The following is a 26,294-nucleotide window of genomic DNA, read 5'->3' on the forward strand; positions in this document are numbered from 1 at the left end:
TCAGAGAAATTGAAACTTTTTACACACTGGTGGGCTCAATATACAAAGATCCAGAGCGAAGAAATGAAAAAGTTAAAAAGTCACTTATGTTCCGCTTGTCATGATGACACACCAGGCTGTCAGACGTCACGTCAGTTCAGTCTACAATCATGGCGGCTGCGCTGCTGTCAAATACCAAATTCCATTCTTTTATTATTAAAAACCACCTTAAATTTACTAATTCATTCCCTAGCAATAATTCAAAGATAGTGAATAAGCCGCAACTAAGTATTATATGCAAACAATGTGCAGTAACGAGTCACTACAGAGTAAGTTAGCCATCACAAGACAAGTTGCAACTTTATTTAGTGTTTTTAAATTATTTTGAAGATGACCTCGGGTAATTTATAAGAGTACTCATTTATTATTGATGTAGTATTACAGCAATCAACCTCCAAGCAATGTCGGTGGCGCTGATACGGCGAAAAATGTACTGGCAGCGGTTTTGGCTAACAAACCTAAGACTGGGAAAATCCCTGTTGGTAAGTGATTAAGCAGAAAAAATACTAAGTTTCCTTCTAAAAACTGACTTTTCTAAATATTAAGAAGTCTTCAATTCATACATTGATGTGTTATGTTGCTTATATAACCTAATAAACTTGACCTTGGACCTATTCAATGCCGCCAAAATTCGTAATGCAAACATGTAACGAAACACGCGGGCTTGCGACAAAGTTTCACTTTTACTAAGTTTAACTTTCAATGCATTCAAATTAAAACTTTAAATTCTTTTGATCTACTGACAGCAAACTGTAAAAATCACAAGTTTTGTTTTACAAATAAAGTTAAGACCTATTCACATTATCATGAAAATAAATATTTCGATGCCAATTTTAAAGACATGGTGACTAGCAATAATAAATGTGAATGTATGTTTGTTTGTTTATACTCTTTATTGTACAAAAAGGAAATACAACAACAAAACGTAAAGTAAAAAATGTATGTATGCGTAAAGTCATATCATGTAGTTTGAAATAATCTTCAAATGTAACATGTTCTGAAGAAACATTTCTACTAATGCTACTACTTCTATTTCCAATAATACTTTGGATAATTCTCATTCTCAAATTAATATATAAAAAAAATGACCTTTGAAATAATGTTCATAAACATCACTCAGAAAAACTATCTATTTTGAAATAAAATATATGGGTTGATCAACTTTTCTTGTACCTTGTTCCCATGGTTATGTCACTAGGACAACTTTTGAAACCATGAATTTCTATATGTTTTCTGTGGTTAAAATTCATCGAGCATATGCTATTGCCATAGTAAAAAGCCTAGTTTCTTGGACTATCTCTTAAGCACATTAGCAGCTGCTTGACTTGACCCATATATTTTATAAGAAATGTCTTAATGTGTTTTGCTACATGTGTCTACTTCGTAAGATCTCACTCATATTAAATATATTGAATAGGATATTTCATGTTTTTAAATCGAGGTTCTTTCTGAAAAAGATGTTTTTTATAATCCATAGAAAAATTGTCATTCGGAAAAAACGCATCTCAGCGGCTGCGGCGCGTGTTTCGATTTGCTTTGAGTTCATATTTTTAATGTATAAATCAACCACAATTATGGAAATCATCAAAAAGGACACAATAAAACGGAATTTAATTGTATAAATCCTATTCAATGCTATTAGTGCGCAAGGAGCAGCATGAAATGAAGTTTAAATTTCGAAACAATGGATAAAATTAAATTTTAATTTTTGAAGGAGAAATATCGATATAACCAATTGCAGGTGGTAGGACCTTGTGCGAGTTCCGCCTGGATTGCTACCACCATCTTGCTCGCTAATCCTGCCAAGCAGCAGAATAAATAGAGTAGAATATTTGGAACATGTTTTTAAATTATAAGGTTGGATGAGGGATTCTTTCTGAAAAAGATCAATTCTGCAATATCCATATATTAGAAAAATTGTGGTGGTGATCTCTTACCATCAGGAGACCCACTTGCTTGTTTGCCATTTAGTTTTTAAAAAAAAATACATATATAAACAGAATTTATTTATAAACAAAAAAATAATATCTATTGATTTATTCAGTACTATACATTGATTAAATGATGATCAGATCACCGTCCCTATTGGTAATTTTTTCAAAATTTGTAACATACATTCATGCACATACTTTTATTTTTTTTTGCAGTGTCATATGATTTCTTTCCTTTATTAGTGTTACTAATACTTGGTTGATCGCAGCTCTTTTTCCCTGCATGCTTCCTTGCCCAATTGTTTTCCTTCTGTTGCTCCATTATTAATGTTCAGATTTGCCCCACAAGCTAATCTTTACTTACCCTAGTAGAGATTCAGCCTACACAACTTAAAGTGCCCTGTCTTCATATTACCCCTTATTTCCCCAGTGATCCACTCTGCCCCGCAACTAACCTGCCTGGCCCCTCCAGTAACTCTAATTACCTGTCCAGTGTGCCATCCAGCCCAATTTTTTGTTTGCTAAATCCCTGCATTGTTTTGTTATGCTACTTTTAGTGTCCAATCAGTTCTGTCCTGCTCATATTGTATTAAACAAAGAGAGATGGTCAGGTCATGTTTACTTTGTAATTAAACCAATCTTGATTTTGATAAAGTAGCAAATCATACTAGCCAACTGCATTTATGTTATTGAATACTTTGATAGTTCAAAGGTATACCTTAGAAAAATCACTAGTGTACGTACATGGTTAAATTTAAAGCTTTGTTGTTAAAACATGTTTCAATGACTATACATATCCCGTCGGAGGCCCCGTACGCCACAGCGGCGCGTAACTGCTCATGATTTGCCAATTTTTGGTACTACCTTCAATCACCTTTTGACATGGGGTGCTTACCCAAAATTACCCATAAAAGTCGTTGGTCGCGCGACGGGATATATTAAAATAGTTGGACACAATCCTCCTGCTTCCAAACCTTAACCCCGCTCCTCATATATTTTCCCCGTCCTTAGGTATCCAAAAGAGAGACTGCTTTCACCCAGGTGCCTCTGTTTTGTCCCGTGAAGATATAAACCTGGGGGATGCGAAGCCTGTCTCCGGGGCGGACATGATCCGGGGCATGCTGGAGTATGTGTGGCCTAAGGTGAGATTCTAGAATTATTTGTTAAGAAATATGGCAGAAAAAACGGAGGCCCTTGCCCAGGAGTGGGATGCTTTAACAGGTTAAATAAAAAAAAATGTAACCAGCTTCCGGGGACATTTCCGGAACAGCACAACTTAGGGATCTTTTAAAAACGAGCCTATTAATCCCCTCGTCACCTTTTATTACAAAGGTTTATGATAAAACGTTTGTAATCAAACCTGATTAGAAACATGTTTATGATAAATAAAAGGTGACGCGATGGACTTTTATATGATGTCATTTAGCTTAAACTGTTTGAAAATTTTGCTATATCATGTTGATAATGAATGTGACAGGTTTAACTGTAGGTATTTGGAACATGGTTTTGTTATTAAAATGGTGTTGGAACGCTTGTTATTAATCGACTTACTTAAAACTACAGTTCTGATAAGAAAAAACTTTACTGCCATGGTATAAATATGGTAGCTTCCTGCAGGGCTGCTACGAAACTCGAAGTTCGTGTCGTGCGGTCTCTCTGACACTTATACAATTTAATACGAGAGCGAGAGGGACGGTACGATACGAACTTCGAGTTTCGAGTTTCGTAGTAGCCCTGCTGGGACAGTGTTTCCGAAGCGGTACTACTTAGGGATCTTTAAAAAACGAGCCTATCAGTCTCTCAAAGGGCCGGCAACGCACCTGTGATACCCCTTGTGTTGATAGGTGTCCATGGGCGGCGGTGATTGCTTCCCATCAGGTGACCCGCATGCTCGTTTTCCCCCTCAAATAATAAAAGAAATGTACAGAAACATAGATTCTGATTAATGAAGACCACTATGTAATTTTTAGGAATTCTCAAGGGAATTTTCGCAAAATCCCGGAATTTCCATAAAACCGCTCAACCTAAAGATTAAAGGTCTCACTACATCGTATCATGCCATGACCGTGAAAGGAACGTGTCAGGAACGGAAAGTCAAGCACAGCGCCTTTACCCACAGGCTAAAAGGCTAGAGCCTAGGGTGCAAGGACCAAAGGGGGCGAGGTCGCAGCGCACAGTTGAGAGGCTGAGACTTATATACTTACATAATAATATTTGGTAATTTTGGAAAAACGCGTGCGTTAAAATATAATTCCTGCGTGCGCTCTCACTCTAATCGAATTGAAAATTGTTGCTGGGGGGCGCATATTTATAGTTAGCCTATATAGGGAGGTCAGAACTCTAAAGGAGCGGCCACACCGCTGTTTAAAAAACGGTGACGGTACGGAATCGCAGTGACGCATCGTTCGCGCACCGTTTTTTTTGCATGCTTTCCACACCGCTGCTTAAAATACGCAAACGGTGCAGAATCGCAGTGACGTGCCGTGAACGTCACGAGTTTTGTTCGGTAAAGTCCTGTACCACTACCGTACTCGATAGCGATGGCGTAAATTATTTGTATGGAGAATTGTACAGCGCCTCTACAAATAATTTACGCCGTCGCTATCGAGTACGGTCACTGTAAACTCGTTGTAGTGGTACTGATGCTTATGGCACGTCGAAGCAATTCCGTAATTTAAGCAGCGGTGTGTAGAGCATGCGATAAAAACGGTGCGCATACGATGCGTTACTGCGATTCCGTGTCCCGTCACCGTTTTTTAAGCAGCGGTGTGGCCACTCCTTTAAGGCTCCTTTAAATCAGGCACTGGTCAAGCGTATACATGACACACGACGGTAGTAGACATGCTAGTATAGTCTCATACTTTTCAATACAAAGAATACATTATATATTTATTATATTTATTTATTATTATTATCTTAAGCCGCGAAGTCGCGGTACACGCTAGTTTCTTTACAAAAGCCATTGACATGTACCATTATAATTTCAGGATAACGAAATGATCCGCAACCGCGTCATGCTGTCACTCTCACTCCTGTTCGGAGCGAAAGTGATGAACGTGTCAGTCCCCTTCATTTTCAAGTACGCCATCGACGAGGTGAACCAAGTGGCCGTGACGAAGACAGGAGATGCCCTCCTGGGGATGGCAACAGTCCCGCAGGCTTTGGGGACGACGGCTGTCAGTTTATTGATAGGATGTAAGTTTATTTCTCCTTCTTGTACAGTCATCAGCATTAATATCTGACACGTTATACTTGCCCTAGAAATAAAGTCGTATCAGATATTTTTAAGCCGGGGTTATATTAGAGCCACGCCGCGTGTCGCAACGCGTGGGAGTGCAATCGGTTACATACATTTCGTATGAACGTGGTTACATTAGCACAGCCCCGCGTGTCGCCGAGCGAGCTGACGCCACGCAGACCGCTCGATTCCGATCGGCGTGGGCTAGGTGATGGGGGAAGTGACGCGTTGGCTCGCTCCGCGCTAGTATAATCACCACGTGGCTACGCGCATTCATACAAATTAAGAGCCGACCTACGCCACTCACTGCTATTTTTAAACAGACGTGTATAAAATTGGTGTACTTCGTGGCAATAAAAAAATATTACGATAATCTTGATCGTATTCCTGAGTTAGTCGTTGCTTTCAAAACACGATTAAACTAATTTGGCTCGATAGATTTTATTGCCAAAGTGAGCTCTTACTTTGATTTAGAAACCAAAAATACTCCGTTATTTATAAAGACACTATAATCAAATTACTAAGTCTGATTTACAAACAAAACGTAATAATAATATCTGTCGTGTTATTTCTTAAATCTAAATCGTAATTTCTTTGCATTTATTTTATTTCCAAATTTTTTGATGAGCAAAGACTTACGCCACGCCGACGACATATTGCTTCTCTGTCACTTCAACGCAGAGAAACAGTGAGCGCTTAGGTGCTCTGCCTGATTGACCTGCGTCGCTTTTCTCCACAAAATTCATTTACGAAAAAAAACTTTTACATTTACACTTCTTTCATAACACTCAATCTATGAGTAAGGAAATTATTATTAAATTAAGTTATCACTGTATTTTGGGTATTTAAGGTGTTTTAGGATAGTCAACACCGAGAAATAAATTAAATAACGCACAAAAAAAACAAGAAGCCCTCATACTCGTACAATGACAGACAAACATGTCAGAAGATGTCAGAAGTTGTAAAGTAAGTGTGTTGTTTATTACAAGAATTAGGTAAGTACAGAAAAATTGGTTAGTAGTCTAAATAGTTTTATTGGCTCCATATTTTGTCTATTACTTATAAACTGATAACTACCATAGTAGGAATATAGGACATGTGTTCAAACTTAATACGTGTCTGGTACGAGTATATAGCCTACCCAACGAAGACCAAAAACTGCCTCTCCGGGGAAATCTCGCGTATAAGTCAATTTTGGCATAGTTGTAGGAATGGTGTTTAAGACCACATACTAAAAGTAGGTACTGATGGGTGGGGGTAGAGCTAACGGGTGGGGAGGAGTTTGTGTAAAAGTCCCATTTAGTTTTTCGTAAATAACTCGTAAACCACAGCAAAAAATGTTCTAAAACATAAGTAATCTACATAAAATTCTCTACAAAAAAAATCTAAACATTTTTTTAAGTATGGCGATGGATGGATGTTTGTTACTCTTTCACGTAGAAACTACTGAACGGATTTGCATGAAATTTGCCATACAGGTAATAAATACCCTGGATTAACATGTTCTACAGTAAAAAAACGCACTGAGGTCTCTGAACCAGATGATGATACATCTACACTACACAAGCACTATTTTAGTACAGTAAGTACCTACATTATTTTGAGACACCTACTAAATAACATGACTTAAATAAAACAAATATTTACTTTATTAATCGTTGGGCAAAGTAACTTATTGATTGAATTTTATAACGGGCAAAGTTATTTAGACAACATTGCCCACATGCGTTATAATAGTAGAAAAAGTTCTCACTTACAGGTTCAAATACTGCACTTTGTGCTTTTTGTATTAGTGTTAATAAAATATCCTTCTTTCTTTCTTTATACGTAATTTCTCCACTCTTGGAACTCCAGTTTTATAAATCTAAAGTACAATAAAATAGTAAATAATTTATTAATTCAGACAAAGTGATTGCATTTAGTCGTTAGGTAACAGTTCATAGTTTGGTTTTTCTAGTAAGCCGTCCCTTTTATCAAATGGGCACAGTTTTTTCTGCGAGTACTCGTATCTCCAAGAATATTTATGTTGAGTATGAATATCCTACTTGTGTCAGTTCTTGACTTTTGTTTTTTTAATGTATTTATTATCAGTATGTAATCAAGCGATTTGTTTCAAATTTTAAAGTTGTTCTTTATATAGATTTACATCGCCACTCAAAAATCATATAAATTAAAAAAAAATACCAAATAAAAAGACACATTTCTTTTATTTGGTTTTGAAGTAGTGACACCTCTAACTTTTTTTCTAAGAATTAACCATACATTGACCTACTACTTGCCGAAATATCAAAGTTTTACTTCCTATTAAAAATAAGGGACATACGTGGCCTAGTTCTGTATTCAATCGGTGTTTTTAGTGTCATATACAAACTGTTGTTGTTATAATTTGTTATTGGTTATTAGCGTTTAACTCATAAATATGATAAAATTATTAGAAAACTCAAACATAATATAGAGGTGTTTGTATACATACGACATTGATAGAACACTGATTGAATACAAATTGCTGATTTTTGACAGGACCCCCTGTCCCCTGTTTGGAGTAACGCCTGGAAAATTTGATATTTAGGCAAGCAGGCGAGAAAAAAATCTAGAAGTTGACACCTCTGTCATGCTGAGGATGCTGGTCTCTTTTTCTGGTTTTTCTGTGCATCTATATTTCAGTTTGTATTTTCCTACCGACTATGGCCTTGTTGTAACAGGATCATAGCGGGTAATATTTGGAATTGGAACTAATATTGACACAAAAGTACATTGTGCATTAAGGGCTGTAAAAAGGGGATTATTAACGAGAGTCTATTAGAAGCCTGAGCTTAACTGACTTCAGAAAAAAGGAGGAGGTTATCAATTCGGTTGTATTTTTTGTTGGTTCTGAATTTTGGGCAAAAAACCGTCAACTTTGCCTTAGGGCCATTTTCTTATAAAATCGATTGTCACGAATTTTTGTTCAATAAAGGGTTTATAACTCTCTATTGTACATAAAACATATAAAAATAACAGTTATCAGAGCAAAGTACAATGTTTATTTTGTGTTTATTAAAATTTAAGTTTGTAAACTAAATAAAATTATAAACGTGGGTAATTTTACTCAATATAATGTCCACTTGTGATTGAAAAAATTGCCCGCCAGGCAATGTTATGTCCTTTGAATGTTTTATCCGACTGTACGAAGCAAATGAGGTTTTTGGTTTTCAAATAAAAAATCGATACCTATCTGCAAATGGATCCATATTTTAGTGTATACCTACCTAAATGAGTATAGGTATTATAAGTTATCTTCAGTTTTGTCTACATTTTGAGAAATATATCTTGCTTAGCAAGAAATTACTAATACACTTTTAGAAATGTAGGTGTATTTCATAGGCCATAGTTAAATTAAAGTGTACCTAAGAAAATAAAAGTTAGGTGAACTTTAGTATTGTGTCACCCGAAAGACGTCCACTGCTGGACATAATAGGCCTCTCCCAAGGCTCTCCACTCAGACCGGAGTACAATAAAGAGTCATTGTATTGTATTGGAATGCAGCTTTGAAAATACTCATAATAACCGAATTTTCACATTTTTCGTAATTTTGGCGATTTTCAAGTTAATAAAAACGAATTACCTAAGTACCTAAGTACATAAAATTGAATCAGTTTGAACGTGGGAAATTGTAACGTCATAGCCTTGTCATAGCAGTCAGTATATGACGTATTCAATACAAACTCCATAACAAACGATCGTTTTGACATTTCTGAAAAACTTTAGCGGTACCGTATTTCGCCGCGCTGCGCGCGAAAACGCGTCGCTGTCAGAAAACGCCTACGAACAAATCGCGGTTGCACGCGATCTATCTCAGAGGGGTCGCGGGGTGAGGTACAAAAACCGCTCGCGCCGTTTGGCGTGGGTGGACTCTTAATCAGCACGCGCGCGACACGATACTGTAGTATAATCACAGCCCGTTGAGTCAGGCAGCGTTGCGACACGCGGCGTGGCTCTAATATAACCCCGGCTTTATGCACGCTCTGTTGTGTCAGATATTGGTGCTGGTGATTGTAGGTACAGTCGAGCAAAAATTTTATCAAAAATATGTAAACACCACTCTATTATGATTGATTTTTGGAGTCATTTTGTATTTTTCATTTCAACTCCAAATTTGTTACTTTTACGGGTATCCCGTGAAACCATATCGTAAATACGAACTGAGATATGGATGCACAGAAAAACCAGAAAAAGAGACCAGCATTGGGAATCGAACCCAGGTCCTCGGCATTCCGTGCCACGTGCTATACCACTCACTACTCCACCACTGGACAGTGATACAGACACGAATTTCTCCTATGCATCACATATCTCAGCTTGTTTGTTTTCTTATTTAGTCACTTAAGCAGCGACACTAGCGACATCTATGCTGTAGCCCTCATCGAGAAACTTTCAGCACCCCATTGGAACTAACCGCTCACCCGGACAAGAGTGATTTCGCACACATATTCCAAAAAAATATCCTAAAATATAAGAAAGTAAGAAAGAAAAATAGTTTATTTACGGTCCCAACAGTACTACCACCAAAGACAATAAAAACAATATATTGATGAACTCGACCATCTCTGTCGGTTACAGTTATAGTATTCAAGTGAATAAATACTATTTGTATTTATTTTTTTATTTGTTGAAAATAACAGTCAAATGACCCGTCTATCCCACTAGTCCCATTGAGTTGTCCCATTGATGGGACAACTGAGACGATTTACTCCCAGTAGTCCCATGGGACAAGTGGCACTAATATTTTTTATCATATTATTGTCCCAAAAGTCCCATTACCGTCATGCTCAAATGGAACTCATAATGGGTGCGATCACAGTAGGACACTTTTTAAAAAAAATGTGCGGTATGGTTATTATTGAAATTAAATGTTTTATAACTCGATATTACATTATTAATTACAGCATATTTGCTGTCACAACATGTAAAAGTTGAAATACGCTCTTCAATATATGTATGTTTACAATGTCCCCAGCATGATAGTCACTGAAGTCGTGCAAATTATCGTCCGCTTCTGCAACTTTACTCCACTACACATACTCACAGGTAAACCTGCACAAACCTGCGAAGCTATTCAATGGAGTATGTGAAGTACCCGATCCGCACTGGGCCCGCGCGGGGACTATGACTGAAGGCTTTCTCATTCTGAGAGGAGGCCTGTGCCCAGCAAAGGGACGTATATAGGCGTGGATGAGACAGCTTACTGTAACAAAAGGGTTGACAATGTTATTCCCTTTAATGATTTACTGTGTTTTTATAGGTTATTCCATGTCAATATGCTAATTCCAGACGGCATAGCCCGGGCCACGGCGGCAGGTTTCAATGAGCTAAGGAACGCGGTGTTCGCTAAAGTGGCGCAGCACTCGATACGAAGGCTCGCCTGCAACGTGTTCACGCATATACACAACTTGGACCTCAGCTTCCACCTGGGCCGGCAGACCGGGGCCTTGTCTAAGGTAAATTATTACAGCCTTATTCATAAAAAATCCTTAATTGAGGTTTGATCGGTCTGTTACGTAGCAGACGTAGTACACTTGTTAGACGGTTGTCAAGAAGTATGATTCATAAACGCTTGCTAGCAGTCTGCTAGTTGTTGAGCTGCTGATAGACGGATTAGACGCGTTACGTTGGCCATATTGACAAATCAAAGACAAAAAATGGCCTAATTGAGAATTAAAAAAAAAATTTACAGCAGTGACAGCAAATTAGCAGGAGAAAAAAAAAAGAGATGTTTCTTTTCCCCGCTATTTCCGATCCGCTTGTTTATGTTTAAGTGCAAAAAACCGTAATTATGTTAATCATCCTAATTTCATTTTTTTCATATTTATTGTTAGTAAAGTAGCTGTAATAAATACCTAATTTAGAGGATTTTTAAATACAAATTCCTAAAAATATTTTTTCCTGGTTTTTTTTTTTTAATCTTTGCGTAACCCTCCCTTCACTAAAAATATCTTCGGTATGGTTTTTTGCTCTTGTCAAAGTCAGCTGTTCAAACTTGTGGCGGCCATTTTGTGACTTAGCAGGGAGATAAAGGAGGGTCTACGGTCCTCTAACTTTAGCAGAGCCTTGATCGACTGATTAGCGCTAACAGACGTTTATGAATCATGTTCTTTAGCATCGGGCCTTCAAGGTGCCTTCAAGAAGGCTCTAACTTTTTATGAATAAGGCTGTTAGTTACTATAACTTTGTCTAAAAATCAGCTGGTCTATACTCCATTTATTTTAATATTTGAAACTTAACGGTAAAATTGGCACACGTTTTTAAATGAAACAACGAAACTATTTAAAATTGTGTTAACTTCTATCATAAATAAATACCGCTAATAAATGTACCATCAGCCAAATATGTGGTCTACCACCCTAAAGTTGATAATGGTTTGCATGTCATAAAACAATAATGCCAATAGACGTGGCTGTCAACATGAAAGTTCGACTTTAGCGACATATTCATTTGATAGGAAGTTGTTTAAAAATTGATAGACCACTTATTTGGCTGATGGTACATGTAGGTAGTTTTAGTCCATTTGTGTTCTAAATACCGAGAAAAGTGTGTTACAATTTAACCGTTAATTCAGTCCTTAAATTAAACGGAGTATAAGTAGCTAGTGGTCTAAGAAACAACTGGTCTGAGAAGCAACTGGTCTATGACCGAAATCCGATAGAGCTTCGCTTCGCGGAGCTCCTATTCCGCGTGGTTGTGGTACAAGCGCCTTCATGGTGGCTGACTTCCAACCGAAGCAACTGGGGGTCTATGGGGGAGGCCTATGTCCAACATTGGACGTCCTACGGCTGAGGTGATGATGTTGATTAATTGTGAACTCTTTCAACAGACGATAGACCGTGGCTCCAGAGCCATCAACTTCGTGCTGTCAGCTATGGTGTTCAACGTGGTACCGACCATTTTCGAGTTGACCCTTGTATCTTCCATATTGGGACTGAAGGGTGGCATCGCTTTTGCTGGTGAGATGCTATGTTACATATGTGCTATTTTAGAAGCTGTTTTACCGCTCCCTAATAGAATGTATGTATGTATGTAAACTCTTTATTGTACAAAAGAAAGTGAACAAAATACAATTGACCAACTAGACATAAACAAAATAATAACACAATAATAATAATTATTAATATTTTGTTAATTGACAATAGTAATAGTGAGAACATCCTATATCTTACCCTACATAATATATATTTAGAAATTCTTCTATAATTTGATTTGTCAAACAGTACTCGTAAATATATATTTAAACACATGAAAAATGCTATTACTAAATTTTATTATTGTTTAATTTATTTTTTAACATAAATTTGAATTTTGATCTCATTAATGATTTCCATGTTGATTTATTCATTTTAATTCAATTTATACTGTGTGTTATTTTAATTTTATGTAATAATACATTTATGTAGTCTCAAATATGATTTCACTATTACAATTATAATTATTCGGCAGGCCTCGCCTTCGGTTGCGTGGGAGTGTACGCTGCATTCACTTTGGCCATAACGCAATGGCGCACCAAGTTCCGCGTGTACATGAACCGGGCCGAAAACGAGGCGGGAAATAAGGCCGTAGACTCACTTATAAACTACGAAACTGTTAAGGTGAGCTTTGAAGTAGCTTTTCTCAGAAATGTCCGTAAAAGTTGACATTATTCTTTACATATCAGAAGGTGAAGTGCATAGTTTATGGTCAGCGAAAAATAAAAAAGTTAAAAAGATTGCAGGCGCGCTAGCTCGACAATAATGAATTAGCGCGCCTGCAATCAGTCACATTTTTTTTAAAGTTAAAAAGGCCATGGAAATGTTGGCATAAGTCGTATACAGCCAAATCTAATGGGCGGTATCAGATATTTTGTTGGAACTTCGGACTTTTTTATTGGGTCTGAAACAGCTTGTGGTGTTTTCGGTGGAAAAATACACCTGCAGTTTATTTTTAATGAAAAAAGGCGGGAAAGCATAAGAAAAATAATTGGAATAAAATTAAATGTTATGATATATTTTGAGAAAAAGTTTAGTCTATTTCAGAATTATTCATGATTTTTGAGAAAAGCTTTATATTAGTCTCGGCTGGAATAGCAATTGCTGGCTTCGTATTAGTTAAACGGACTCGCAAGCTCGTCCGTTTAATACTCATACTCAGCCAGCAATTGGCTACTTCCAGGCCACGACAATAATCTACTATAACGCCCTCGACAATTAATGAAACGGCAGACGTTTATAATAAGGTTTATATTAAACTCTTTGGTATTTTATAACAACGAATCAAGGTAAAAGCCGGCATAGTCCGAAGAATTGCGTAACTGAAGTGGCAGTGGGCGGGGCACATTGCTCGCAGGACTGAGGGCCGATGGGGTCAGAAGGTTCTCGAATGGCGTCCGCGGACCGGGAGACGAGCTGTCGGTAGGCCTCCAACAAGATGGAGCGACGGCCTGGTTAAGATCGCGGTGGATGCGGAAAGCACAAGACCAGAGTGGAGAGCCTAGGGGAGGCCTATGTCCAGCAGTGGACGTCATTCGGCTGACATGATGAAGTTAACGCATTCACTGACACCTGCCTTCCACTGGTGCCACCGACGCACGTGTGCGTTCAAAATGTATGAATAATTATGACAGCGGCACTGGGCGGAGTTCCGAAAACGCATATGTGCGTCGATGGCAGTGAATGCGTTAAAAGCTCTATTTTTACCAGAGAGATAACTTTTGGCGTGAGGACCGTTGACAGATGTCAGGAGGGCGCCGTTGTCCAGTGTTGCTAGTGGTTCTGACGGCGGCCACAGAGCTATAGGCACCATTCATTCATACTGGGCAGTTTTCCTATATAAGAGGTGGCAAACGAGCATGAGAGTCATCTGATGGGAAGCAATCACCGCCCTCGGACACCCGCAATACGAGGAGTATCACACAGTGGCGTAGCGTGGGTATCAGCCGCCCGGGGCGGAAGAAAAATTTGCCGCCATCTTGTTTAGGTTTAAAAAAAAACTAAGAATCATTATTGTGGAAAGGGGATTCCCCGATTTCGTCACAGTATTATAAGTAATAGAAAACATGCTTATTCTAATCGGTCCGAATCGTAGGTGCGATAAAACTGTGATAGTTGATTGTTCAACAAGGGACTAAAACAAGCCATAATGACAAGCTAGGGTGGGTATAGTTCGAGTGGCATTATGGTTGTTTAGTCTCGCGATAAACACTACTTTTTACTTTGAACGCGAGGAAAAAAAACAACGTTCTGTTCAAAATTACAATATTACTTTTTACAAGCTTACGCTCGACTAATGGACTGCATGGATCTGTTCAAAATTGAAATAGAAAAAAAAAAAATTGTTGCGCGTTTTTTTCTATTCTTTTATTGTTTATAAAGTGACGTTTTAAATGATTGCATATTTAGCCAACAGTTTCAAAATGGAAAACTATTATAAAACTAATTGGACTACGCATAATAAAATGAATTAATCCTTAATATAATTGAATAGATTCATATTCGTAATCATTAATTTTATTGTTTCACGAAATCAAATCGTGTATTTTATTTAAATATTTTTGCACAGTTGTCATTTTGAGGTTATTTCCACGCCCTAAAAATCCGCCATTCACAAATTTATCTATCCTCGCACAGCGCCGCTCTGGCGGAAACAGCTGAGCGGAGCTAGGCTAGGTAAGTGAAGCGTTCCTATTGGTTCATGAAAAACACATAACTCGCAACATTCTGGTGGAAACTCAGCCTTTGAGCCCAGCTCTAAATCTTGTTTCGAAAACACGCTAAAAATAACATAACCAAAAAAAAAAAAAAAATACAAGCTTTTTTTGTTGACTGTACTTGCACTGTCACCCAAACTACATTTACATACCCAATTTCAAGTCGATGCTATTAACCGTTGAAGAGTTCCGTCCTGCGGAGACGATCCTAGCTGGACTACCAGATTATTTTATTGTCACGCAATTTACATAAATATTCCAAATTTCAAGTCAATCTGACTACTGGAACTTGCAAGATTTGATTACAGATAGACACAACAGGACAGGTGAAACTAAATAAAAGCTTGTAATATTACAACTTTACTTTATTTTTATTCCAGTACTTCAACAACGAAAAATACGAGCTAGAAAAATACGACCAGAGCCTAAAGAATTATGAATCCGCGTCTCTTAAGACCGCGTCCAGCCTTGCGCTTCTCAACTTTGGCCAGCACGCCATCTTCAGCGGCGGGCTTAGTATCATCATGGTTATGGCTGCCAATGAGATTGCCAAAGGTAAGGTGGCTATTGGCTAATAGTGGTGGGTACGATTACTAGTAGTGCCTACGGCTACTTGTGGTGGTTATGGCTAGAAGTAGTGGCTACGGCTACTAGTATTGGCTTCGGCTACTGAAGATAACTACTGCTGCTAGTGGTGACTACGGCTACCAGCGGTGGCAATGTGATCACCAAAGGTAAACTACATGGAAGTGATAAAGACTAGAGAGAAACAATCAAGATTGCGTCTAGCCTTGCGCTTCTCAACTTTGGCCAGCACGCCATCTTCAGCGGCGGGCTTAGTATCATCATGGTTATGGCTGCCAATGAGATTGCCAAAGGTAAGGTGGCTATTGGCTAATAGTGGTGGGTACGATTACTAGTAGTGACTACGGCTACTCAGGGTTCGAAAATATCCGATATTTTATTTTATATATCAAAATATCGGATATTTATGATATCATATATCCGATGTATATCAAAAGTTTGATATATATCCATTTTGTATGAAAGCCATATTATTATTTGTAAAATAAATTAAGTAAAATTGTTTCTGCACTTTATCAATTACTTTCTTTGTAAAAAATAATAGAATAAACACAACAAAAACTTACTCTTTTGTAACGAAATTTTTCTGACACGACTGACGCCATTAACGCCGGCAGAAGTGTTGCCATTAAATGGATTAGAACCTACTATTAGGGAGTATCTTTTAACTACTCCAACGCCATCTACATTTGGGAAGTAGAAATACAGTAACAAAGGCCAAAAACTAGCCAAAAATTACTTAATAATATCAAATTTTTAAAGCAATTTTTGTATTGATATATATCATAAAAAATCATTTGATATATATCGGATATATATCCATTGATATATATGCTCGAACCCTGCTGCTACTAGTGGTGGGTATGGCTAGAAGTAGTGGCTACGGCTACTAGTATTGGCTTCGGCTACTGTAGATAACTACTGCTGCTAGTGGTGACTACGGCTACCAGCGGTGGCAATGTGATCACCAAAGGTAAACTACATGGAAGTGATAAAGACTAGAGAGAAACAATCAAGACCGCGTCCAGCCTTGCGCTTCTCAACTTTGGCCAACACGCCATCTTTAGCGGCGGGCTCAGCATCATCATGGTTTGGCTGCCATGAGATTGCCAAAGGTTATTGGCTAATGGTAGTGGCTACGGCTACTAGTGGTGGTTATGGCTACTATTAGTGACTACGGTTTCTAGTGGTGACTACGGCTACTAATGGTGGCTATGTCTACTAGTGTTGGCTACGTCCACAAGTTATGGCGGGCAATGTGATCTTATACAGTGTCAGGAACTAATTCTTTTTCAAGCTTTTAATTAGCTTGCCCTGTTTGTGATTGTTGCTGGGTCAAATCATGCAAGTTCATATTGACCCACAGTGGTCGGATTGACTTGAAATTTGGTACTTTTTAAGTTGGATGACAATGCAGGTACAGTCAGTAAAAAAAGCTTGTATTAAAAATGATTTTTTTAATAGAAAGTTATTAGCCTACAATATATGAATACACGTACTACACAAACCTGTCTTAAGCCCGGGTTTTCTAGGATTAGCGGTGCCGTCACACAGCGGCCGCAAAAAAGCGGTGAATGACGTCATCCACCAGAATGTTGTCCATATAAACCAAATGGCGCGGTTTCCTAGAAAGCGGTAATTATTATTTTTTTACATAAGAGGGGGAAAACGAGCATACGGGCCACCTGATGGGAAGCAACCACCGCCGCCCATGGACACCTGTCAACACGAGGGGTATCACAGGTGCGTTGTCGGCCCTTTGAGAGACTGATAGGCAAATAGACACCCGATAGGGGAATGACATCACTCTCTAGGAAATCGCGCCATTCCGCCCACATAGACGTTCTAGTGACAGTGACGTCATTCACCGCCCCATCACGGCCGTTACATGACTCACCGCTGCTCCTAGGAAACTAACCCCCTTATTCATAAACGACAATCAATCCTATTTTAGTTAAAATGCCGCTAAAATTCGTTTTGTCCTTATCTGTCACTTCGACATTTGTATTTGTTAGAAAGGGACAAAGCATTTGTTAGTTAACATAGGCTTGTTAAGTTTTATGAATAAGGGGTACCCTTACCCTAAATGTTGTATGTTGCAGGCAACATGACAGTGGGTGACTTGGTGATGGTGAACGGTCTGCTGTTCCAGCTGTCAATACCGCTGGGTTTCCTGGGCTCCGTGTACCGCGAGGTGCGCCAGGCGCTCATAGACATGCAGACTATGTTCACGCTCATGTCTGTGGAGTCCAAGATCAAGGTACGGACTCATCAAGGCTAGAGTGAATAGGCTGTTACTGAACCAGCGAGATACACCTTTGGCCTCATCTGTACTTAACATCAGGTGAGATAGGGTCAAGCACGGTCAGTTTTATCATAGTAAAAGAGGACAAGTTGTTCCCTACGAACAAAAGTATTAAAACTTTGTACGGAGTTGCGGAACCCTTCATGCGCGAGTCGCTCGCACTCGCACTTGACCGATTTTTATTTGTCACCACATGTTTCTATTGGTTCGTGAAAAACACATTCTTCGCAACAAATCCTCGCACATCATAATGTCAGCCGAAAGACGTCCACTGCTGGACATAGGCCTCCCCCAAGGCTCTCCACTCAGACCGGTCTTGTGCTTTCCGCATCCACCGCGATCTTAACCAGGTCGTCGCTCCATCTTGTTGGAGGCCTACCGACAGCTCGTCTCCCGGTCCGCGGACGCCATTCGAGAACCTTCTGACCCCATCGGCCATCGGTCCTGCGAGCAATGTGCCCCGCCCACTGCCACTTTAGTTCCTAATCCTCGCACATCTTTGGTGGTAATGCAGCCCTATAGTGGTGTTATGCTCATAGGCGTACAGACCTTTGGTGGTGGTTGTGTGATAATTTGGCCGTCTCGTTGGTGGATGTCCTTATTTGCGATGGCTGCCGGGCGTCTTCCGGGGATTCTTAGCACTGTCTGTGATGTCTATAGCGCTGATCTATTAATTTCAGGAGAAACTCCAAGCTCCGGCGTTGAAAGTGGAGCAGAACACGGCGACTATAGAGTTCAAAGACGTCAGCTTCAAATACATAAACGGGAAGCCGATATTCAACAACCTCAGCTTTACTATACCGGCGGGGAAGAAGATTGGCATCGTTGGTGGCTCTGGGAGCGGGTATGTTTACCTAAACTTACAATACAATACAATAAATCTTTATTGCACACCAACACACACACCAACACCACAACAACAACACTTACTACTTAACCCCCGAAGAAGAAAGAGGGGAGTTATAAGTTTGAAACCTTTTTCATCTTTTCTAAGTTGGTTATTCAAATTCAAAATTCAAATCATTTATTCAGTAAATAGGCCGCAATGGGCACTTTTACACGTCATTGTTTAAACTACCAGCGCTTTCGGAAAGACCATCATTGCCAAGAAGAATGCGCCGCAAGAAACTTGGCAGAAAGTAATTTTTTTCAAAATAAAACTATAATATTTAAAACAAATACAAATAATATAATACTTAAAAACTACAGTATAAAGCTAAAAAAAAAAATACAAAAAAACATAATAATACAGGGATGTATGGGGTCCCTTAGTTACAAAACTAAACACTAACTATAATCTACGTTCAGTGGAAGTGTAGAATGCTTCCACCGTAATAAAAAAAATTATACTGAACAGGTCAGGGTTTCAGGTCAAGTAACCAGTTTAGGTTAGTTGAACACATTACAAAAAGGTTTAATGATATGTCATTATCATCATCATCTCAGCCGTAGGACGTCCACTGTTGGACATAGGCCTCCCCCATAGACCTCCAGTTGCTTCGGTTGGCAGCGGCCTGCATCCACCGTGGACCTGCTGCTTAAGACCGCGTTTCCATTAGAGATTTGCGAGGTAGCTAAGCGGTGCGAGGATCGTAGCTATCGTAGGGCCAGGTGGTACAGTGCACCAGGGCCCCGGAGCTCAGGGGGCCCTCTAACCTAAGCTTTGAAAAGAGAGGAGCATACGCGTAAAATAATAAATCATTAAATTAAAATAATCAAAAAACCCGACTGCCAAAACTAAAAGAAAGAAAATAAGTGTAGTGGTCTAGAACTCTGTTAAGTAGCTAATTTAAAGTTCAACAGTCGGGACCCATTACTAAGAGTTTTTGAGCGTCACTATTTAAAATGGGTCCCGACGTCACATGCCAGTATGTCTTCTCTGTCTAATCTTGAATTTTAAACCTTTATAACTTTGTTGTTTGTAAAGGTAGCTTAATAATTGTTTCTCTATTCGATAACAGGCATTGTGTAGTTTTATAATAAAAAATAGTCAAATACCGTATTCTTTCTCTATGCACCGGGGCCCTTGGCCACCTAACTACGCCACTACGTAGCGAGGATGTGTAGCGACCTCTTTTCAAATAAGCGAGCGGGGTGCGGTGAGGCGTGAGCGGTGCTATGTGAGTGATGTGTGTATATATAATCTCGGAATGCTGAGGACCTGGGTTCGATCCCCAGCGCTGGTCTCTTTTTCTGTTTTTTTTTCTGTGCATCCATGCTTCACTTTGTATTTGCGTTGGATTTCACGGGATGACCGTAAAAGTAACAAATTTGGAGTTGAAATAAAACACAAAAATACTCCAAAAACCAATCTTATATAAAATCTGTTAATCTTTTTTTTGCATTTACAGTAAATCGACCATGGTCCGTCTGCTGTACCGGTTCTTCGAGCCGCAGTCCGGGCACATCCTGGTCGCCGGCCAGAACATAAGGGACGTCGACCTGGCCAGCTTGCGGAAGGCCGTCGCCATTGTACCGCAGGTAACATTAGCACTGTGTCAATTTGATTGTCTTCTAAAAACGTCACAGCGCCACGGACAAATACAAATTATGAATAGAATTAGGGTCGAAGCGTGTGGTTAGATTGAGCGTCAGCGCCACCTGCGCGGCGGCAGTGTTGCCAACGTGGATTTTCCACTAAAACTGTTGGATTGGACTTTAGTGGCCGAAAATTCCTCTAAGAGGCTGTTTTAACATCCATTGATTAGCGTTAACCGACGGTTAAATGTGATGCCGTCTCCGTCTATTCGAACAAAACAAATAGAGACGGCACCACACCTAACCGCCAGTTAACACTAATCAATGGATGGTGAGACAGCCCCTTAAAACTAGTGCGGTGGATGTTGATATTCTGACAAGAAGAAGTTGATCGACCCATTAGTACGTTCTGTCCACGTTCCAGGACTGCGTGTTGTTCCACGACACGATATTGCACAACCTGCACTACGGCGACCTCTCGCGGCCGCATGAGGACGTCTACCAAGCGAGCCGGCTGGCCGAGCTGCACGACTCCGTCAAAACGTGGCCCAAGGTACGGCTGCGCCAATGTTGCACGACGATTCACAAGCGCTGCCACGAATTAATTGAAAGTGAATGATAATCTCTTAAACTCACTCTTTTGTCGGACTCTAATTACTCCGCGCATCCACTCAAAGTTTGACTGGTAGAGATCCCTTGAGGGGATAAGTCCGCCTTTGTAAAAGTATCTTAAAGTTTGTCAGTTGTGTTTTGTTTCTTTTCTTTTGTGTAAAATAAAGAGTTTACATACATATATACATACACAATGCTTGTGAGTCGACTTGTACAGTCGAAAAATTCATGAGCTACCATAGAACCATTTCACAGTAAACGTCATAGTGACATCGCATTAATTAACAAGGAAAGATGCGGAGCTCCTATTTCTGTGAGCTTTTGGCCCTTCGGGCCGATGCAAACTTGACATAACCTAAACCTACCTGTTTCTGTGTCGATTAAAATTGGGAATAAACGCGACTGTGAAAATAAGCTTCAGTAAAAAAATGCTCCTAGATAATAATTAAGAAAATATAAAAAAAAACTATTATAAACTTGGTAAACATTAAAAGATGGGAAATAAATTTTCTACCTGGATGTCCGGACAATTTGGGTTCATGTAACTATGCTATGTAGGAAAAATATGCACTAGTCAATTTGTGTTTTAGTAGATTTGAGTGTTCGACCCATTATGCAGTAATCACTTTAAGCTGAAGGCAAAAATCAAATGTAGTCAAATTGTGCTTTAGACAGTCCCAGACCACCCTATGATGATGATGACGATGATGATGGTTCCCAGGGTTACGAGACGCAAGTGGGCGAGCGCGGTCTGAAGTTGTCCGGCGGCGAGAAACAGCGCGTGGCGATCGCTCGCGCCATCCTCAAGAACTCGCCCATCATTGTGTTTGACGAGGCCACGTCCAGTCTGGATTCGCTCACTGAACACGTGAGTACGCTACGTAAAACAATATACAAAATAAGTTTTTGGTAAAAACTTCATTTTTAATACAAGCTTTTTCTTGCTCGCTGTACTTTTTGTTGACTGTACTTGTATTGTCACCCAAACTGCATTTACATACCAAATTTCAAGGCGATGCCATTAACCCTTGAAGAGTTCCGTCCAGCGGAGACGATCCTGGCCGTACTACCAGGATGTCACTACCAGATTATTGTATTGTCACGCAATCAATAGATATCATTTAATAAAAATATTGTAAATCTGTTTAAAAAAAATATACGTATATGTTTAATAAAAATCAAGGTAGTTTTGAAGGACGGTTAAAAAATTATTAATAATTGTGGGTAGTTTTGTTTTGTTTCATAAAACGTATGTGGGTACTTGGGAAGTTACAGTGACAAGTTAAAACGGTGGTTGTGGTTCGTTAGTCTAACAACAGGTAGCATGGTGTACGGTTGTGTCACTCTGAAGATGAGCTCTGGTTGAGTTCGAAACGCGTCAGTGTAGTGTGGTGGTGGTGATAGATGGGTTTGTGTGATTTGTGTGTGTTCTTACAGTGTCGAGGTGGAGGAACTGCATGAACACGCATATTTTGCATAAGCTTAGCTTTCGTAAGGTCGCGGGTGAGCAAGGAAATTATTTCAGTTCATTGACATCCGCAAAGTAACGCCTGATTCAATAAATAATTAAAAATATACCTCGTTGAGTTTCTGGCCGTATTCTTCTCAACAGAGGCTTTTCCGAACCGGTGGTAGATTTTTCTGACATTCATAAGTGCTTATAGCCTAAATTGAATAAAGATATTTTGACTTTTGACTTGACTTTAATTTACATAAGTATACCAAATTTCAAGTCAAACCAACTACTGGAAGTTGGTTGAATTTAACTTGCAAGATTTGATTACAGACAGACAGACGACAGACAGACATACAGACAGGTAGACAAGCAGACAGACAGACAACGGGACAGGTGAAACGAAGTAAAAGCTTGTAAATATAATTGGCAGACTCCAAAAAACTATGAAAAATATTTTTCTACCAGTTTGGAGTCGCTGCCTCAACACGAGCCAGCAGGAGTGGACTATAGTCGTATACCTTACCTACATACCACTATATTATATTATAAGTCTTCATCAATATTACTTTGACACAACCCCTGTCACGGACGTCAAAAAACTATAGTGAAATGTTCACTAAACCGCGCTGTGAACTAATTTTGTGCGCCGTTTTAATGTAAGAAACCATTTGCTAGTTCTTTATCTCAAAAGCATAAATTCCTTGTAGCGATTTACCGAATCGCATTTTACCTCGAACTAACAAAATTTCAATAGAATCATGTACTTGACGCAATTTATCGCATAGCTATTTACATTAGTATAATTAATTTGTAGCATCTCATTTTTCGTGTAGTATTTTACCCTGACGTATTTCGCCGCGATCGATGTTTGCTTGGGACTCTAATTAATTTGACAAGTTAATTGATGTTTGTACTAAAATACATAATACACGATCGTGGTCAAATGCGACTAAAACTAATCATCATGTCAGCCGAAAGACGTCCACTGCTGGACATAGGCCTCCTCAAGGCTCTCCACTCAGACCGGTCTTGTGCTTTCCGCATCCACCGCGATCCCGCGATCTTAACCAAGTCGTCGCTCCACTATTAATAAAACTAATAGCATGAAACTACCGTGAGACTCACTCATATTAAATATAATGACCCGGATAACTCACGTCTTAAATCGAGTTTAGCTCGACATGTTTCGGGCTAATCCGTAGCCCTTCGTCTTCGGAGCAACGCGACTCAGCGGCTGCTGCAACACGCGCACTGCGCGCCGCCGCTCTGGTCGAGCATGTTGAGCTAAACTCGATTTAAGACGTGAGTTATCCGGGTCATTATATTTAATAAAACTAATAGCGACTAAAAAAACACGATTTAGACACAACGCGATACTTAAAAATACGATCGAGGTGAAATGCGTTTCGGCGAAACGCTACAAGGAATTTATGCTTTTGAGGTAAATAACTTACAAAATGACGCGACAAGATTCCGTGGTAAATTTCTTACCTACCTTTTCCAGGCGATCCTCCAAGCACTAAAAGCGGCTACGGTCGGACGCACGTCCATTTGCATCGCCCACCGTCTATCAACAGTAGCTGACGCCGACGAGATTCTGGTGCTAGAAAACGGCAACATCACAGATCGAGGCAAACACCAAGATCTCATCAGCAAATCAGGGTCACTGTACTCCAGGCTATGGGAGAAGCAGAATAAGGATGCCAGCTCCGTACCCCCCGTACCCATGTGAAGGGTGATGAAGGAGAGCGGTGTATTCTGATAGTGCGTTCGGTGAAACGTTGACGCTCGTAGAGTTAAGAGGTGATGTGAAATAATGCTGTTATTATAGTACATTGTGTCTTAAGGGCGGTAAACAAGGAATTACGAACGAGAGTCTGGCTTTAATGAGTCGATGTTCGTAATTCTAGTACCGCCCGTGCGACACAATGTTTTTCATCACATTTGCGAGTAAAATTGTATATTTGTAAAAGAAAAACTATTTTTTTTTCAAATATTGCCGATACCGCTGACTACGCAGCATGTGCCCGAAGTGCGCGCGCCGCGCTCCTGCACGCCATGCAGTATCACACTCATTTACCGACCTTGGGCTTCATGACAACAAAATTAGTACGGGCAATGACTCATTTACCGACCACGGGTTTCATGACAAGCACATTAAGGTCGAGGGTTTTACTTGGGGGGTTGCAACCAAGGTAGCCTGCATGTTACGGCACTGTTTACGAGCAAGTGTGATGAAAAATATGATTGCGATGTATAAAAGGTTTCCAGCAATTAAGGAATGGGATTTCTTGGTAGGCGAAATTTCGTGAAGTCCGTTTGACGTTACAGTTATTTCCAAAAAACGTGACATAAATTTCGAAGTTGTGAAACGGACCTCACGGTACCTAGACCACAGAAATCTGTGTCGAAGAGACTCCCAAGTTTAAACTGTTTATTGCTGATGGCATAGTTACGTAATAGTCCCCTCCCCCCACCTCTCCAAATGAGGTGGAATGAGATTCATCTCGAATCCCGCGTAATTTATGCACGCCCCCTTGCCCAAGCCTTGTACGCTGAAAAGTTAACAACAGATTCCATTTAACGTCACGTAATTGAATGAAGTGAAAACAATGAGGGCTATCGCGTATAAATTCGCCGGTAGAGGCGCTAGTGTAGCGTGAGGTCTCCGAAATGTCAAATCTCATAGTTTTTGGGTGAGTTACGCGGGTTTATTTAAAATTAGAATAATTTTGTGAATATTTTGCATTACCTGAAATTAATTATGGCAATTATGCGTTACGGGGCAATGAATGTCTGCGTTTTGAGACAGTTTTGTCTTTCTGCTACTTTTGTCCTCCCTTTTTGCCGAACAAAACGGGACTACGCAACACTGTGGTTGCTCGATATTTTTATGGTACGGTTTTAAGGTGTATTAAATATGATTTTAATCTAAACTTTGTTTTCACGCCCGTAATAACAGACTTTAAAGGCCACAATTAAAAACCTTACGCAACAGTGGCGCCATCTAGAAAGACTAAAAACGATAGCCCTCATTACTTTGCTCACCCGCGACCTTCACTGTTCATCGAAGTAACGCCTGATGCAATCATTTGCTTTAAAAAAAGGCGCGTTTTGTTTTATGTTAGATCTTTATTAATATTTTTTTAAAGATCAAAGGAAATAAGGAATAGTCTTCGATGAAGTCTTACCTCAGTTTAGTAAAGTTTATTTGTTTTTTTCCTAATTTATTTTTGTATTTCATGTTGTATCGAGAATTATCTCCATAATCGTAACTAAACTATCGATGTTGATAAAATTACTTCGACGTTTCGACCACACAGCGGCCGTGGTCACGAATAGACAATGAGAATCGTGAAACTTTAAAACATGAGGTACTACATCATGATGGGCGGCGGTCATCCATCGTGCGGTTTAGGCGTTCCTTTTCACCTCGCACACGTAATTTATGGAACAGTATTGGCAGCTGAGGTTTTTCCAACTCACTACCATATGGCTAACTTCAAAAAGCGAGTGTACCAGTTTTTGCAAGGCCGGCAACCCATCTGCAGTGATGGTGCTGCGGATGTCTATGGGCGACGGTAATCACTTAACATCAGCTGAACCGTCTGTTCGTTTGCCTGCTATGACATTAAAAAAAATGTATGCTGTATACTTTTTTCGCTCCCAATTGCGCCAAAGTGCATTGGTAACCATCTACCATCATCTTGGTCTATGTCCCGCTTGAGCCGTAGTTCCCATGCAGACCGAGTGCGGATCGGAGACTTCACACGCAGCATTGAATTTCTTCGCCTGTGTGCAGGTTTCCTCGCAATGTTTTCCTTCACCGTAAATAAAAGTATTTTCGCACACAAATTCAGAAAAACTCATAGGTGCAAGCCCAGACTCTAACCAACGACCCTCTGCATGAGAGGCTCAAACCAATTAGCCTACCGCAA

At 39.6% G+C, this 26,294-nt stretch overlaps 1 protein-coding gene across 2 annotated transcripts; it reads left to right on the plus strand.

The window, feature by feature from the left end:
• Window positions 1-121: 121 nt before the first annotated feature.
• Window positions 122-25,734, plus strand: ABCB7 (ATP binding cassette subfamily B member 7). Of its 2 annotated transcripts, none has more exons than XM_074095699.1 (14): window positions 122-308; window positions 416-521; window positions 2,982-3,112; window positions 4,958-5,165; window positions 10,519-10,685; window positions 12,059-12,188; window positions 12,679-12,827; window positions 15,301-15,475; window positions 17,608-17,765; window positions 18,491-18,654; window positions 20,162-20,291; window positions 20,713-20,841; window positions 21,622-21,768; window positions 23,861-25,734. In XM_074095699.1, exons 1-14 carry the CDS (start codon window positions 150-152, stop codon window positions 24,086-24,088), a joined length of 2,181 nt encoding a protein of 726 aa, XP_073951800.1. In that variant the 5' UTR covers window positions 122-149; the 3' UTR covers window positions 24,089-25,734. The 2 variants fall into 2 exon arrangements, with proteins under 2 accessions (XP_073951800.1, XP_073951801.1); XM_074095700.1 differs by having other exon boundaries at window positions 3,036-3,112.
• The last annotated feature ends 560 nt before the right edge of the window (window positions 25,735-26,294 follow it).

Source organism: Choristoneura fumiferana, chromosome 12, assembly GCF_025370935.1.
Source record: "Choristoneura fumiferana chromosome 12, NRCan_CFum_1, whole genome shotgun sequence".
In the NCBI taxonomy this organism is placed as follows: Eukaryota; Metazoa; Arthropoda; class Insecta; order Lepidoptera; family Tortricidae; genus Choristoneura; species Choristoneura fumiferana.

Bases quoted from the DNA above. Each gene is read 5' to 3' on its own strand.
- ABCB7 (XM_074095699.1), top strand. From the start codon at position 150: ATGGCGGCTGCGCTGCTGTCAAATACCAAATTCCATTCTTTTATTATT. The intron at 522-2,981 runs GTAAGTGATTAA...CCCCGTCCTTAG, and splicing joins GACTGGGAAAATCCCTGTTG to GTATCCAAAAGAGAGACTGC. The intron at 3,113-4,957 runs GTGAGATTCTAG...TTATAATTTCAG, and splicing joins TGGAGTATGTGTGGCCTAAG to GATAACGAAATGATCCGCAA.